The 16,714-nt window shown below is 55.5% G+C and overlaps 1 protein-coding gene across 2 annotated transcripts in view; it reads left to right on the forward strand.

The window, feature by feature from the left end:
- Nucleotides 1–4,092: 4,092 nt before the first annotated feature.
- The window catches only part of LOC129066158 (cholesterol 24-hydroxylase), a 28,638-nt gene continuing 16,016 nt past the window's right edge, over nucleotides 4,093–16,714 (forward strand). The window contains exons 1-3 of one of the 2 annotated variants that reach the window (XM_054567659.1): nucleotides 4,093–4,269; nucleotides 10,734–10,814; nucleotides 11,385–11,466. In XM_054567659.1, coding sequence (XP_054423634.1) covers nucleotides 4,148–4,269; nucleotides 10,734–10,814; nucleotides 11,385–11,466 — 285 coding nt within the window. In that variant the 5' untranslated portion in view covers nucleotides 4,093–4,147. Of the gene's footprint in view, nucleotides 4,270–10,733; nucleotides 10,815–11,384; nucleotides 11,467–12,025; nucleotides 12,186–16,714 lie in introns of those variants that run through there. The other variant, XM_054567661.1, reaches the window with a different exon arrangement.

Below are 16,714 nucleotides of genomic sequence, written 5' to 3' on the forward strand. Positions count from 1 at the left end.
CAAGGCTGCAGGTGGGGCAGCCCAGCCTGTGGGAATCAGTGGAGAGACACAAGGGGCTGCGTGGCGGCTGCTCCGCACAGCTCTGCTCTCTCCAGCCGAGTGGAGTCAGACTGCAGGAAGAAGCCGCAGGGCCGCCCTCTCTGGCTCCTTCCACCTCTGCCCTGAGCAGGGTGTTTTGGGCCCTTGCAGCTTGTCTGGCCCTGCTGAACCCTCGTGGAAACCTCGGTCAGCCCTGGCGCAGCACGTGGCCTTGGTGCTGGTCACCATTGTGAGACCGCACCGCGTGCGTGAACTCGTTCCGTCCTCAGAAGAGCCTCCTCCCTTTTTACAGGTGGGGAAACTAAGGTGCACAGAGATTAAACATCTTAATTGAGGGCACCCAGTTGGGGAGGGGGAGAAAGCAAACTTGAAGATAAACTGCCTAGCCCCTGGACCTGCCGGTCCCTGACCACCGTTCTCCCAGAGAAAGCAGTGCTGCGCCCATGGAAGGTGCGGCTTGGCCCAGTGGGGTGCCCGCGGGGGGCTGCCAGTCTGGCTGGGGAGCAGCTGATGAGAGACCCCTGTGGGTGCCGCCTGCCCAGGGGTTGGCTGTGTCTGCCCACAGCCCGGGGTGGTTGACGGGGCACCTTCCCAGGATGCAGAAGAGTTCTGAGCAGCATGAGGAAGCTGGGAGGCCCCCGCTGTCTGTCCAGCCCAAACTCCACACTGCAGATGGGGACACTCCTGGGAGGATGTGCCCGGGCTTGTGGCCACAAAGGGCTGAGCAGAGACCAGAGCCCAGGGAAGGTGGGAGGCCCTCCAGGCTCTCAGAGCAGGGCTGCAGCATGGCCGACCCATTCAGGGGACCGGAGCGGTGGGTCCCTCTGGCCCGGAGTCCATGGACAGGCCTCAGCAGCAGCCTCTGCCTCCTCTTTCTAGGCTCCTGGGCACCCCTCCCCACGCTGCTGAGTTTCCCTCTTCACTGAGGCTGTGATGCCACAAGGCGGGGCCTGGGAGGTGAGGCGTAAGTGATGGGGCATCTCAGCTCCAGCAGCCTGGGGCCACCCTCTGGGGTCCTTGGCACCCTTCCCAGGTGGTGGAGAGGAGCGGTCCAGCCCTCAGCTGGGGCCTTGAGCCTCATCGCTGCTGGCGGGGTGACTGAGGGGAGGGCCTAGGCTTCTCCGCTGCTCCGGGCAGTGCCGGCCTCAGCCTGCCAGTCCTCCAGGCAGGGGGCTCCCCTCCCCACCCCCCAGGCTCCACACAAGGCTGGGGCCGCGCCTGACTCCTGAGAGGGCAGTTGACAGCGGACTCCTGAATAGTGCTCCTAAGGGTGGACAGCTGGCATCTGTTGAGCAGTCACTACATGCTAGGCACGGTTCTAAAAGTTTCCCCTATTTCTCACTCATTTAATCCTTACCGTGGCCCCAAGAGGCATGATGTCACCGTCGCTCTTTTCCAGATGAGGGGGAGCAGACCCCCCCGAGGGGGCTCTGCTACTGGTCTTGGGTCCCGCGTGCAGAGGCTGAGGGAGTTGTGAGCCAGGCCCTCTTCTCCAGAGTCTGGTCCTTCTCCTTCCTGGGGCTGTCTGCCCCCTGCCAGGCCATTCAAGGGAGGACAGCCACCTCGGAGCCACCTCTTCTGCCTGCGTCTCCCTCCACAGTTCCTGCCGGGAAATCCCTTCCTCAATGACATCATTGAACAGGCGATTCTCAAGTTGAAGCAGAATCACCTGCAGGGCTGGTGCAAATGCCAGTTGCCGGGTCCTGTCAGAGCTGGCTCAGCGAGTCTCGGTGGGGCTGAGAATTCGCATGGTGACGCCAGGTGCGGCTGATGTGCTGGCCCAGGGGCCAGATGTGGAGAACCGCTGTCTGTACTGGTGAAGGAATGTAACATGAGCCACGTAGGTAACGTCTAATTTTCTGGTAGCCCCGTTATAAAAGTGACATTAATTTTAATACTATTTAACTCATATTCAGAAATTATCATTTTAACAGGTAATCGATATGAAAATATGAGGTTTACACTCTTTTTGTATTAAATCGATGTGACCCAGTGTGCATTTTACACACACAGCACGTTCTCAGTCTGTAGTGGTCACACTTCAAGTGCTTGGTAGTCACAGGAGATCAGTGGCTACCACACTGCATAGGTTTGTCCGGGGAAGAGCCAGGCGCTCGGCCACGTGCTTCCAAGGGGCGCGCTCTGCTGGTGGCTCGCAATGCTGCCAGCCCAGGAGAAGGCCTGGGGTGCTGGCTCGCTATTCCCCACCTGCTCAGGGAGAGCTGGGGGGATCAGGTGAGGTGGCCAGGGGGAGGGCACAGGAGTGCTCTGTGACAGAAACACCAGGTTGAGCCATGGTCACACTGAGCCAGAGGCACTGGTGTTGACCTGTGCACCAGGGACTGTTAACGGAGCCCCCTCCTCTGATTAGCTCTAGCTGGACAGCCTCCGGTGCACAATTGCATCCTGGGGCTGCTCCGTGCCTGCTCGTGTGGGGCCCAGGCTGCGGCCAGAGCAGTTCAGGACCTGGCCCTGCCCTCCTTGCCCTCAGAGAACAATTGTTCGAGGTCCTCTCTTCAAATTGCTTCCAACCCCGGGAACTCCGCCCCCTCCAGGGACTGGGACCTCCTGGCCTCCTTCGCCCAGCAGCAGGGCAACCGGTCTCCTGAGCGCTCCTGCCGCTGCTTCCCACCGCCACACGGGGTCGCGGTGCCCAGCCAGCGTCTCCCAGCCCAACCGAGAGGTCGTTCCAGGTCCCCGCGCCAGGACGAACGCCCTGGCTGCCGTCCCTAGGGCAGAATCCGGTCCCCTCTGTCCTTGGCGCTCTCCGTCACGCCGGAGCCCACGTACCCCTCACAGTCATGTTCCTGACGGGGACTGTCCTTGATGGTACCTGGGAAGGGGGTACATAGGCCTTCTCTGTTTTCTAGTCCCCAGACCTCTCCTGGGCTGGTCCTTGAGTGGGCAGGGACATGTCCGCTACTAGAAACCTAGCAGCAGCATGTATCTTTGGCCGCCCTCTCACCAGTCTGGAGGATCTTTATCTGGATTAGGAGTGGGCACACCTGCTTGCTCTCTGGGCGCCCCTGAGTGTAGAATCGGGAGCTAAAAGGCCCAGAGCTGGGCCTCTTCTGTCTTATCCGGACAGATGGGTACGGAGAAGCAGGTTATAAGAGAGAGGGAAATCTTGGTCATTATGGTTCAAAAATTCCCTTTGACCACGCAGGTAATCTCCCTTGATGGCGACCTGCCATGCCCAGATTTTCATCCGCTCCACCTCCAGGTCCTTTGAACTCTCATCAACCCCTCCGACTCGGCTTCCCTCGGTCTGGGAGGTTCCAGAAGCGCCCGAGACTCTGGGAGAGCAGCCTCAGGTCCAGCCGTGCGTTCTTCATCCGCAGACACAGGCCTCCCTGTGTCCCCGGGGTGCTGGTCACTTGACCCATGAGCCCTGCTCAGAGACCGAGGGCGCTAGGTGTCGACAGGCTGAGCAGCGGAAACCAACTTTGGGGGTTGGGAGTCCCAAGAAGAGGACTGGAAACAGTCGGCGTAACGTAGAAATTAGGAGGCTGGGATGGGGTTTCCAAGAAGGTTTTAGGGGAAAAGGAAGGGACCTAGGACCGCGCGCGGAGAAACGCTATTTGGAGGCGCCAAAGAGGGCGGAACCAGCCAGCTGGAGTTAGCGCCGCCGCCAGAGTAGCAAGCGCGGAGGAATCGGGGTTGCCAGGGACAACGCGTTCTGGGTGGAGCTTCTCTTGGATTAAAGCCTCTGGGCTGAGGGCGGAGCCTGAGGAGGCGGAGAGGGGGCGGGGCCTTGGAGGCCTGAGCCAGAAGCAGAGTTGTGATTGGTGGGTACCACATTCTCTGGGCGGGGCCTGGACGGGGGCCTATTAATATTGGGGCGGAGCCTAAGGAGGAGCGGGGCGTATTATGGTAAAATTGGGGGCGGGCCCCGAGAGTGGAGCCGGAGGCGGAGACGCGGTTGGCGGGGACGGAGCGCCCTGGGAGGGGTCGAAGCGGGCGGGGGCGGAGCCGAGAGGCGGGGGCGGTGCTGGGTCGCGCGGGGCCTGGGGCCGAGGCGGCGCGCGGCGCTGACAGCTGAGTCGGCTCGCGGCCTCCCACCCCCTAGGTGGCCGGTCCTGACCCCGGCCTTGCCTGCCCCGGAGCCATGAGCCCCGGGCTGCTGCTGCTGCTCGGCAGCGCCGTCCTGGTCGCCTTCGGCCTCTGCTGCACCTTCGTGCACCGCGCTCGCAGCCGCTATGAGCACATCCCCGGGCCGCCGCGGCCCAGGTGAGCGGGGGGTGGGGGCGGGGGCCTGGATGGTCGCTCGAATGGGGGGTCTGGGGACCGGGTCCAAACCCGGAGCCGAGGTCGGGGGTCCAGCCTCGCCTTTGCGCGCGACGGCTTGGAGACGGCGGCGGGGAGAGGGGCGCTAACTATTCTTAGTAACAAATTACTCAGTCGCCGCAGCTGCTCGGCGCCCACCGCGCTCTGCTGGGCCCCACAAACGTGATGGCAGCGACAACCCTGTTAGGTAGGCGCTATTGTTACCCCATCGTTCAGACGAGGAGACTGAGGCGCGCAGAGGCAAAGTCACCTGCCCAAGGTCACACCGTCGGTAAGCCTAGATTTAAACCCAGCTCTGCTTGGCTCTAGAGTGAGCGCTCTAACTTTGGGGACTTGGACGGGGTCACTCAACCTGATTGGAACACACTGTACTTTGGTCACCTTCCCCTTTGTATTTCTGTCCTAGTATATCCTGTTTGTCTTCTTAGTACCTCCATTTCATCCTTGGCCCCCATCCCCCCCTATACCCCCCCCCCCCGCCATTTACCTCCCCTACCAGAAACTTACCTTTCTGCAGCTTAAATCAAATGTGTCATGACCCTGCTCTGAAGGCTTCCTTCCCATCACTTTAGAACTAAATCTTATTCTAAACGAACCCCACCCCATGACCAACAAGGCCCCTGACAGCTGAACTGTCAGAACCTGCCCCTTCAGTTCTCCTTCCTCTGGCTTACTCACTGCTGCCCCAGTCAGTCTGCGCCCCGACCCCAGCTGATTCCCCTCTCGCTATTTTCCCATCCACCCTGTGTAAAGTCCACCTGGCCCCAAACTCCCTCCGGGGCCATCCCCCTGTGAAGTTACCTTCTGTTCACCTGTTGACTGTCTGTTCACCTGTTGTCTGTCTTCCCCTTTAGAATGTGAGCCCCGGAAGGGCAGGGTCGCTGTGTTGCTTGTGTATCCCCAACGCCTGGCACATTGCGGTTGCTCAATAAATATTTGTTGAATGAATGAATAAACAATGGTATTAGATACACTTTTTAAGACCTCAGGACCTGAACATTCTGGAAGGCACCCACCTCCCGCACAAGCCAGACACCCCGAATTCCTGTGTGGTGGGTTCGGGAAAGATCTCTGTGGTTGGTGATGTAGGGAGGCAGCTGCTTCTCCCTGCTGGCCCTCTGTCCTCCCAGGCACCCTCTCCCACCCTCGGGTCTTCCCAACCCATTTTCCCTTTTGTGGCAGCTCTGTCTTTCCACCTCAAGGGCGCTTCCCCCCACCTCCCAGGTTTGGCTTAAATGCTGACTGCTCAGGGAGATCCCACCGGCTCCCACGCTTGAATAGATTATGTTCATTTTATAAACTCTAAGTGACCCTACTGGCAATTGGGTAATTAATTCTTTGTACAACCTCTTGTTGAGGGAGCGTCTCTCCCGCAGGCCTGTGTCTGTCTCGTTCACGGCTGTGTCCTCCACATCTGGCACAGCAGCGCTGGGTACATGCCCAGTAGACTCGCTGAGTAAGTGACTCTACTGCCGGTGGACGTGTCCTGCACGCTCTGTTAGGCACTGTCACCCTGTCAGGTTTCCCAGTCACTTGTTCTGATGGGCCTCGTCATGACGCGGTCTCCTCTGAAATCCACATGCTTCACGCATGACAGACCCGGTCAGTCTCTGTGTCTTGAGAAGGCAGGACTTACATCAAGCCTCTCCGCCCCTTCCCCCACAACGCTTTTTGCCCCCCTGTAACTGCTTTTTAGAAATAGAACTTGCCCTTCTAAACTGAACCAGCACCACTAGCGTTTCCTGGCCCCTAAGAGAACCCCATACCCCCAGCCTTCACGCACCTCACCCCAACCCCCAGCCCTGGGCAACCACTCATCTACTTTCTGTCTCTATAGGTTTGCCTGTTCTGGACATTTCATATAAATGGAACCACACAGTATGTGGTCTTTTGTGTCTGGCTTCTTGCACTTAGCATGCTTTCAAGGTTCATCCATGGAGTAGCATGTGTCCACATTTCTCTCCTTTTTAGGCCTGATTCTTCCCCAAGTCCCATCCCACAGAAGCCACACATACCCTACAGGCGTGCGTGTGGGCGGCCCTGGGAGTGGGAGGAGGCTGAATATGATCATGGTTGGCTCTCTGTTCTGATGCGGTGAACTGAAGAGGGCATAGGCAAAAAGATTCTGGATTGAAGATTGCTTGGTGGCCAAACATAAAACTGCACTAAGTCAAAGTTCTGGAACGTCTTCTCGTGCCAGTCAGATGCTTTGGCATTCAGAGCCTGAATCCCCAGCCCACGATTGGCCATACCATGGTTGGCAAGAAATCAATGCATTGAGGCTCCAGGAGTGGCATTTGCCCCTCGATGCTCCAGGGCTTTGCCAGCTTGCAGGCGAGGACCCCTCTGCCCTGCAGAGAGGCAGCTACTGTGCTCCCGCCCCTGACCCTGTATCTTCCTTCTTCGGCAGAAGTCACCAGAATGCCCTCTCCTCCAGGCTGCCCTCCTTGAGTGCTCTGCCTCTGTGTCCTTATTACAAAAAATACCCTACCGCACCGATCCGTGTAACAGCTGAAAACTCAGAGCCCACGTTCGGATCCCACACAAACACTTGTAGCTTCTCTATTTCTCTCTCACTGCTCTAAACTCTCTCATCAGCCTCCACTCTCCTGGCAGTGCGGGGTGAGTGCAAGCTTGGCGACGAGAAGTCTCTCTCCTCCAGTGTTTATTTCTTTTGCAATAAGCTTGCAAGTTTGCCTCCTGGGCAGTGCTGCTTCTCTCCCCCCCCCGACTCCTACTTGCCCAGTTGCTGTTTAATAAGTTGCTGGGTGGTCCCTGCTGATGGTGGGGACCCACTGCTGGACTTGGGATGCCCAGCTGAGCACTCAGCACCCCGTCCCTCTGGCACAGCCAGGCCCTTCATCCTCACCCCTGGTGGGTGGCCCATCCCTTCATCCTTTGGGCTCTCCAGGTGACCTCTGCCCCAGTGGCTGCCCACGGCCTTCTCTGCCCACAGGAAACTTTGGATCCCACTGTACCCACCGCAGTTTGCTGGGAACTGCACGTTCTGGGGAAGGACCAGGAGGGGGATTTTTGCTCTCCCTTCTCTGCTGCCGCTTCCAGCCCACCAGCAGGGGCACGCCAGGGGGGCTTTGTCTGCCCCTCCCAACCCCAGGGTCCCAGCGCCCCTCACCACTTACCTGCTTATTTCTAACCCCAGCTCCTGGCTCTGCCTTTGCCTCCCCACCGCCCCCTGCAGGAGCTGGAGGGGTCAGGCTTCCGTTCCCTTTCTTGTCTGGCAGGGGAGAGACCTCGCCACTCTGGGGCCTTGTTTTTGGGTGTCGCTCATCTTCTCCCTCAGCGGGTGTGGACGCCAGTGCTTAGGGCAGAGGCCCTCGGATCAGCCTGGGAAGGGGAGGCCGCTACAGGCGCTGTTCTCACGCAGGTGCCTCAGAACGTTTTCCCAAAAATGAGCAGCCTTGGCAAGTGACCATGGAAACTAGATTATTCTGGAAATACAGCCAGCAGTGTGCGATGTCCACCATCCATCCTTCTGCAGGTGGAGCGGTACCAGTTCAAGGCCTCACCTCACGTGGGCCTCGGCTGCCACCCTGCCCTTCCTCCAGCGCATCTGCTGGGCCCCTCTCCAGCCTTCCTGCCGCTCTTCAACCCCGCATGCGCCCCCACCCCCCATCAGCACTGCCAGCCTTTCTTCTTGCCTCCTGCTTCCCGGAGTACACGGGTCGGCTGAGAGAACTTCCTTTCGGGGCTGTGCTGCCCCCTCGCCCCCTCGCCCGCACAGGGCCCCCTCGCCCTCCCCTTCCTGCTGTGACCAGGGGCTCCTAGCCAAGGACGCGGCCCGTGGCTCAGCAGCACCACCCTGCAAGGGCCCCTCCCCTGCAGCACCCGTTTCCCTTTTCTCCTGCATCCTCCCCACTTTTATATAATGTGCTGTTAGAACCAACCTTTTGTTCCCAGTCTCCTTCCCTCCAACGGCTGCCCCGGCTCTGCACCCCGGCTGCACACCTTCCCGAGGAGCCTGCCTGTCTTCAGGTCCATGTTCCTCCCTCCTGTTCTCTCTCGAACCCACCCCCATGCGGGGCTCTGGCCCACAGCTCTCCACCCAACGTGCTTTGGCCAAGGTTCCAGTGACCGCCACGGAGCTACCGCACGGTCAGCGCCGGGCCCCCGTCTCGCCTGGCCGCTCCGCAGCCTGGGCCAGACAGGTGCTTCCCGCCTCCTCAAAGCCTCTCTGGCTCTGCGTGCGTCTCCTGCTCAGTCTCCTGGGCAGACTGTCCCTTTGCTGCCTGTCCTCGGGCCTCAGGGTGAAACCGAGTGCAACCCTCTGGGGAACCTGGGACGCAGGGGTGCACAGGCCGCAGAGCTGCCCCACCAAGGTGGGGGAGCAGGGTCGCTGGGGGGCGAAGGGCTGCTCTGGGGGCTGTTGAGCTGGAGCTTCCGGCTGCAGAGCCCAGAACCTCCCACAGGCAGAGCCCGAGAGCCACCAGCCAACTCAGGCCGGGCCACCCACAGGGACACGGGCGGGAGGCGGACGACAGGCCTGCTGTCCCCAACAAGTCACTTCTCAGTCCTGCTCACCTTAGTAAATGGCAGCTCCATCCATCCTTCCTGTGGCCCTGGGTCAGTATCCTTGACACCTGTCTCACGCAACACCTCCAAACGGTCAGCAAGTCCCACTGGCCTCACCTTCAACAAGCGTTTGCAATAGGACTTCTCACCCCCACCGGTCCCAACCCTCGTCACCTCGCAGCCCTTCACGGGGGTCCCTGAATCCGGAGGAACGACCCCACAGGCTCTGCTGCCTTCTGCTGCCGCAAAAGCCAAACTCACGAGACAGGTGCTGGGGAGAAGGAAAGTGGTTTGCTTTCCGGTGGCGGCCACCTGGGAAGATGGCGGGCTCATGTCCCCAGCACCACCTCCCCACCTCTGGCCAAGGCAGCGATTCCCATGGGGGAGTTGGTGGGAATTCGAGGTGGGGAGAATTCCTAGGGCGGGGAGTGCCCATGTGCAGTGTCTTTTGAGAAAGGGGGTTGGGGGTGAGAGGCGGGGGCTGAAACGGAGTCACGCAGTCCCCGCCGGGGCTCGTGTTCTGATGTTTCCTTGCGACGTGCATCGGCCAGATGTCTTGGTTCACATCAGCGCTCCGCATTCCGGGAACAGGCTGTTCAACTGTAAGGCCAGCTTGGTCAGAGGGAGAATATAGAGATGATTAAAAGCAAAGGGTTAATTATACACTCTGATTTGTTACAGAATGCGTGACTTTGATTACTAGACTAGTGATATTAAATCACCGTTACACCCCTGTTCCTACCTCTTGAGCCCCCCTCACCCCCTTCACTCCCAGCTCTGCAGCAGCAAAAACAACACATTTAAAACTCAGGTCAGATTCTGTCTGTTCTGTGCAACACCCACCAGCAGCCCCCACTTCCCAGAGAACAAAGCCAAAGTGTGGACAGCAGCCCACGGGCCGTATCTGCCCCACGTTGGGCCCGCGCCCCTCCCCCCCCCGCCCCGTAGCACGGTTCCCTGAAGCACTCTAGCCTCCCCTCATTGCCTTCCTTAAACTTATCAAGCGTACTCCCACCCCAGGACCTTTGCACCTGCCATTCTCTTTGCCTTGAGTGCTCTTGCCCCAGACACCTGCTTGGCCAAGTCCCTCACTTCTTACGGCTCACGTGCCACCTCCATAGAGGAACATGCCCTGTGTACGACAGCCACGCCCACACCCATCCCCAGCTCTCCTGCCCCACCGCCTGACTCAGATTTCCCTCCCATTATCCTCTGACTCATACTTACTGACTTATTTGTTTATCTACTGTATCTTCCCCTAGGAGAATGAGTTCACTGACTGAGAAAATCCCAACTGTAGTTTTGTTGTCTGGATGCTCTCATCAGTGAGCCTGACTGGAGTAGAGTCATGGAGGAGAGAGGAAGTCCTGAGTCCCTCAGAACGTGCCTCCAGGTTTTTTACAACTCAGGGGTCACACTGCAGACTTAGTGCGACCTCGTCTATCCCCTGTGATTAGGACTCTGGGGCATCCTGGTACCAGCCACACAGCGATGCTCAGGTGACCTCACCTGTCCAGCCTCAGCTGCCCTGCCTCCAGGTGGCTGGGGAGGCCGGAGAGGGCAGGGCTCAGCATGGTGCCCAGCATAGGGAAAGCGTTCAACGCCTGCCCAGAGGAAATTCCACACATTGTTATCGACCGCCAGCCCCTCACCTCCACCCCAGGAAGGCGGTTCTATTTCTCTCCATCTCCCCTCCAAGGAGGCCTCTGGAGTGTGTGCCCCGCCTGGTGACCCTGAGCCAGCGCTCTGTCTCTGCATGCCTCAGTCCTCCCATCCGTGAAATGGTCTAGCCATGCCAGCCGCACGGGGCCTTGTGGGGAAGGGAGCGTTACTGCATGGCGACTTCCGGTGATCTTAACACTTCCCATTTCTTCTAGTTTCCTTCTAGGTCACCTTCCCTGCTTTTGGAAAAAGGACGAGGTTTGTGGCCGCGTGCTCCAAGATGTGTTTTTGGATTGGTGGGTCCTGACTTGTCATTCGTTGCCCTTACTCCAGCCTAGGTCCCCCAGGGCCAGCTCCCCTCCCCCCGACCCAGCCCCCATGCCCCCCGCCCCCCTGCCCGGGTCACCCCCACCTCCTCTGAGTGGAGAGGCAGGCCAGGCTGGTTTGAAAGGCAAACTCTGCGCTTTGCCGACCCTGTGACTTTAGACCAGCCGTCAGAAGCTTTCTGAGCCTCAGTTTCCTCATCTGCAAACTGGGTGATGGCTGTGACTAGATAAGAGTCATTGTTCGGGGTGGCGCTTAACATTTGTCAAAGCATTTTTCAAAGACTTGCTGCTGCTCGATTCCCAGAGCACAACCTTGGGGGCAAAAGAGGAGGGTAGCAACCCCATTTCATGGATATGGAAACTGAGGCCCAGTGGGGCAAGTGACTGAGTGGTGAGTCAGCCGCAGGGCAGAGCCCGGGCCCCAAGCCTATAGCGAGCGCCCCCCAGGACGGGATGCCCTCTTCCCCCTGCTGCACCTGGGCTGGCGGTGTTCACGCCCCTGGGACTTGACGGCCCCCTTTGGGTCACCTTGCTTTCCAGGGCTAAGAAGTACGGGCCTGTTGTGCGGGTCAATGTCTTCCACAAAACCTCAGTCATCGTCACGAGCCCCGAGTCAGTCAAGGTAGGAAACAGTGGTTTCCATGGAGATGGGCCGCCCCTTCTCTTGGTTGGGTGCATGAACCTTGGTCCTGGGGACTGTGGGAGGAATGTTCCAGAGTCACATGCATTTGGGCTGGTTTCCTGAGGATCCAAACGGGAATGGCATCTTTCTAACCACCCACCGTTTGGTGGGCTCCCAGAGACGGGCTGTCTGATGTGGGCGGTGTGGGGGGCTCTGCTCTTGGGCCCGTCTGGTGCCCAGTGTTTAGTTAGTTCACCTTGCAGCCTCAGTGCCTTCCCTGGCAAGGCGGGGCTCTAACTAATCCCTCTTTCTCAGGGCAATGATGCAAATGAAATAGCGATCGATGCATTTCACAAAGGAAGGGTCAAAGGACACCTGAGCAGTGTTTACTATGGCTCATGCGCTTCTCTGTGTACTTTACAGTCATTAACCCGCCTGATCTTATAGGAGCAGGAACTCTCACTGGTCCCCATTGTAGAGATGAGGCAAGGGAGACAGGGAGCATTCACTGGTCGGCAGTGTGTGCAGGATGGTGTCTGCCGTGTAGGTGTTAATAATGGCCACCAGGCCATATCTACCTGAACTGAGTTAGCAGAACTGGGCCCAAATCTGGGCTCTGCCACCACCTGGCTGTGGGACCTGGACAAGTCGTTTCATCGCTCGGGGCCTCAGTTTCCTTGTCTATAAAACAGACAAGGGGCTGTGAGGATGGAACTGAAGTAAGGTGTTTGAGTCACCCAGCCCTCGCCTGGCCGCAGCGGTTGCTCGGTAAACGGCGGTGCTGTTACTCATGCAGCGGGCGCTCAATGACGTGTGGGGGACTCTGTACGGAGGGTGGCTGGGATGACATGAAGAGGGATTAAATACGACTCAGGGTTCGGATCGGGAGACAAGGCGAACGGCTATGGTGTCTTGAACAGGATGTTAGAAATAACTTTGTTTTAAAAAGTTCAATTTCAAATACAGAGTTTAAGACTTTTTAATGCATGCTACCAAAAACCATAGACAAAAACCTTCATGATGCTTAATGAGAAAAGAAATTGAAAGGTGTATATATTAAAAAAAATTAATTACCCTGATACACAGTCAAGTATTAAACCAGCCTTGCATTCCTGGTCATAAAAGATCATGCAATTTGCTCATCTTTTATTAAGAATTTTCGTTTCTATATTCTTTTCTTAAAATGTCTTTGTCTGGTTTTGGTAGCAGGTTAACAGGCGTCATAAGATGAGTTGGGAAATGATCCCTTTGCTCTGTTTGCTGAGTTTATATAGAAATGGCGTCCTTTCTTCCTTTAATGTTTGATAGAATTCACTGGTGAAGCCACGTGGGCCCGGCGTTTTTTTGTTTTTGAGGGAAGCGTTCTTTGTTTTGTCTTAATTGCACATTCAATGTCTTTAATTGATATACGGCCATCCACATTTTCTATTTTTTCTTGGGTTTGTTGCCTTTCAAGGCATTTGTCTATTTCTTTTAAATTGTTGAAACTATTGGTATAAAGTTGTCCACAATATTTATTATCTTTTTAATGTTTACCACATCTGTGTGATGTCCGCCTTTCCTTCCCAAGAGGAGTAACTTGGGTTTTCTCTTGTCTTCTTTCCCGGGCTAGCGACAGGTCAGTCTTACTCAGCTTTCAAAGAACCAGCTGTTGGTTTTATTGGTTTTCTCCATTGTTTGTTTTCTAGTTTGTTGATTTCTGCTTTCTCATTCCCTTCCTCTTCTCACTTTGAGTTTATTTGCTCTTGTTCTACCAATTTAAGGTGAGTACTTAGATCATTGATTTTAGACTTTGTTTCTTCATTTAAGCATTTAAATCTATATGCTTTCCATAAGCGCAATATTACTGTAAATGTAGTACACATTTTAATATGGTGTGCTTTTATTTTCATTCAGATTAAAATAATTTCTCACTTGTGATTTCTTCTTTGAACCATAGATTATTTAACTGTGTATTATTAAATTTCTAAATATCATGAGATTTTCCAGATACTTTTCTGTTATTGATTTCTAACTGAATTCTGTAAGGCCAGAGAAAATACCACACATGATTTCAGTCCTTTTAAGTTAATTGCAGCTTAAAAACCAAAAAAAAAAAAGAAAAAGAAATTAATTGCCACTTGTTGTCTGAGCTAGCGTGTGGTCTATCTTTATGAATGTTCATGAGCACTTCAAAAAAATGTATATTCCGTAATTTGTGAATGGGGTGCTTTAGAAATATCAGTGTGGGGTGGGGGGGAAGGATAGAATATCAGCCAGGCCAAGCTGGTTGAGAGTGTCCTGGAAACCTCGAACCCCTTACTAGCGTTTCGTCTACGTGGTCTAGCAGTTTCTGAGGGAGGAGTGTTGAACTCTCCCCCCCGCAGTCATGAATTTGTCTAGTTTTACTTTCAGTCCTATCAGTCCTGCTTCACTTGTATTACTAAGTATGAACACATTTATTGCTGTTACGGTGTTGTGATGAGTTGATCCCCTTAATTTTAGAAATATCCCCATTTATCCTTGGTGTGATATTCTATTTCCTAGGATATATTTTGTCCGGTATTAGTACATTCACTTCAGCTGTCTTATGCTTAACGCTGCATGGTGCATCCTTTTCTATTCTTTAACTTTTAACCTGTCTGGGCTGCTATATTGAAAAGCAGTTCCTTATAGATAGCACGTAGTTGGATCCTGCTGTTTTACACGGCCGGACAATCTCTGCCTTTTAATCGGAGCGGTTAGGTCATTGACATTTAATGTAACTATTGATACGGTCGGGTCAGTCGGCCGTCATGGTGTTTGTTTTCCCTTTGTCCCATCTGCTGTGTGTTCTGCTTTCCTCCTTTCCTGCCTTCTTTGGGATTGAGTGTGTTTAAGTCTTTCATTTTGTCTTCACTATTGTATTATTAGTGCTCTCGCTTTCTCTCGCTCTCTCTCTCTCTGTGTTTGTCCTAAGGTTCATAGTATAACTTTAACTCAAATCAATCTATCTTCACATAATATTATACCACTTTATCTCTGTCTACTTGTAAGGTTTTTCTTTATCATCAGTTTCAGAAATTTCGTTATGATCTGCCTTGGTGTACAATTCTTTGTTTCAGTTCTATGTAGAATTCTTTGAACTTCTTGGATACATGGGTCTCTTGAACATATTTGCAGTATTTGTCATAAAGGTGTTAAAGTTCCTGCCTGAGGATTCCATGATCTCTCTAATTTCTGGGCCTGGTTTTAGGTCAGAATTTCCTGCTCTTTGGCATGTCTAGTGATTTTCTGCTGCACACTGAACACTGTGAGTCGCATACTGTTGAGAGCCTGATTTTGTTTTACCCTTTCCCGGCATGCTGGGTTTCCTTCTGGCAGAGGGTAGAGGTACTTGCAGATCAGCTTGATCCTTTCCGGGTTTGCTGTAGGCTTTTGCGGGGTTAATGTAAAGTGGACTTTTACTGTGGGGCTAGTTTGGCCCCACCGCTATGGAGCGGCCCTTCTGGGACCTCTAATAAGGCCTCGTGTCTGCGGTTTAACTCTGGCCTCGGGGAACTCGAACAGTTCTTGGCCTGTGTAAGCTCTGAGAATTGTTCAGCCTGTAGTTACTCAGAATTCTCCTTCCCCAGAAGTTGTTTTTTACCCCGTCTCATGGAGTTTTACTCTACTTGTGCACAGTTTGGTATTTATCCAAAGATGCAAGGGACCGCTCTGCAGATTTCCACACTGGGGCTCTTTCTATGCGTCGCTCCCTCCCCTCTTTTGGCCCCTGCCCTACCGCTTCATCCTTCTCTGGCCTGGACTCTGATCTCTGCCTCAAATTTGGAAAGGCTGCTGGGCTATACCTGAGTTTCCCCTTTAAGTGTCTTTGTCCTAAAGTTGGCTCTAGACTAGAAAGTTGGAGAAATCCTCGGTTACATGGTTCACGCCACACGCCCTCCCCCCAGCCCCACCTTTCCCTTCTCTCAGCAGTCACAGCGCTGCGCGGCCGGGTGCCCCGTGTCTCAGAACAGACGCCTCATACACTTGAGCTATGTCGCTGGTTGTTTAGGGTGGGAGGGCAAGTCCCTGGCAGTTGCGGGCATAGTGTGCTCAGCGAGGGCAACCGGAGAAGGCAGCAAGGTACAAAGGGTGCCCTCTGCATCCCGGATGTCCTAGAACCAGGCTCGCCGGGCCCTCAGAGGACCCCCAGTCCCAGGGAGGGCCGCCTTGGGGACCGCTGGCTATGGGGACGTCTGGTCAGAGCCTCAGCTGCGGCGGCTGTACCCCAGTGTGAGGGGTCCTTCCTCCAGACCGGAACTGGCACAAACCTCGGAGCGCTCAGGGGTGTGGGAGGGGGTCTGGGAGGCTGGCCCCCACTGTCACGTCTCTGCAGGAGAGGAACCCTTTGGGAGTGGGGTGGTGACAGAACGGGCTTACAAACAACCATGTTTGGGTGGAAGCAGGGTCCCTGGGACATAGCTCGTGACCCAAAATCACCCATTTCTGGGGCTTCCTTTGAGCTGGAAATTTGATATTAACCACCCCCCCCCCCACCGGGAGCAATCTCACAGGTAACAGCAGCCCCTGTGTTAATACACGACAGAGATATCACCCTCTCCCCGCTGCGCCGTTCCCAGCACCCACAGGGTACAGCTCAGCATCCCCCAGGCCCGGCCTCCCCCGCCCCCCCCCCCCCCGCCCACGCACCTGTGCCCGAATGTGCCCAATGACCCTGGCTCTCCCTGCTGGGTCATGGATCACGGTCGTCTCTCCCCTCCCCTGCGGCAAATGGTCTGGATCGAACCCTGTGGCCGTTTACTGAGTGTGTGACCTCAGGCCAGTTTTCAACCTCAAGTTTCTTCCTCTGTACGTAAACGAGCACACAAGCACTGCCCATGCCATAGGAGGCTGAGTGCACCTGGCGTTTACGTGCCAGACCCCATTCTCAGCTCTGTCGTAGAACAAATTTACTCTTCACAGCAACCCTGCCAGGCAGGCACTCTTCTTTTCCCCATCTTGTCAGATGAGGAAACTGAGGCCCAGAGGAGGGATCAACCCACCCAGGGTCCTAGAGGTGTCAGCGCAAAGTGCAGTGAAGATGTTGAGCCCACATTCAAATTCAAGCCAGCTGAGTCCGCAGCCCGAGCTGTTAACACCTGGGCTATCCTGCGTCCAGAGTTGTTAGTCGTTACTATTGCATCACCCAGCCCTTGGTGAGGATGTTGACCCTCCTCCAGGAAGCCTTCCTGGACTTCCATGGCTGGGTTGGCACCAGCAATCCCAAATCTGTGCCTCCTGCCCT

Source organism: Pteronotus mesoamericanus, unplaced genomic scaffold, assembly GCF_021234165.1.
Source record: "Pteronotus mesoamericanus isolate MK-2021 breed Mesoamerican mustached bat unplaced genomic scaffold, CSHL_Meso_final contig_192, whole genome shotgun sequence".
Lineage (NCBI taxonomy): Eukaryota > Metazoa > Chordata > Mammalia > Chiroptera > Mormoopidae > Pteronotus > Pteronotus mesoamericanus.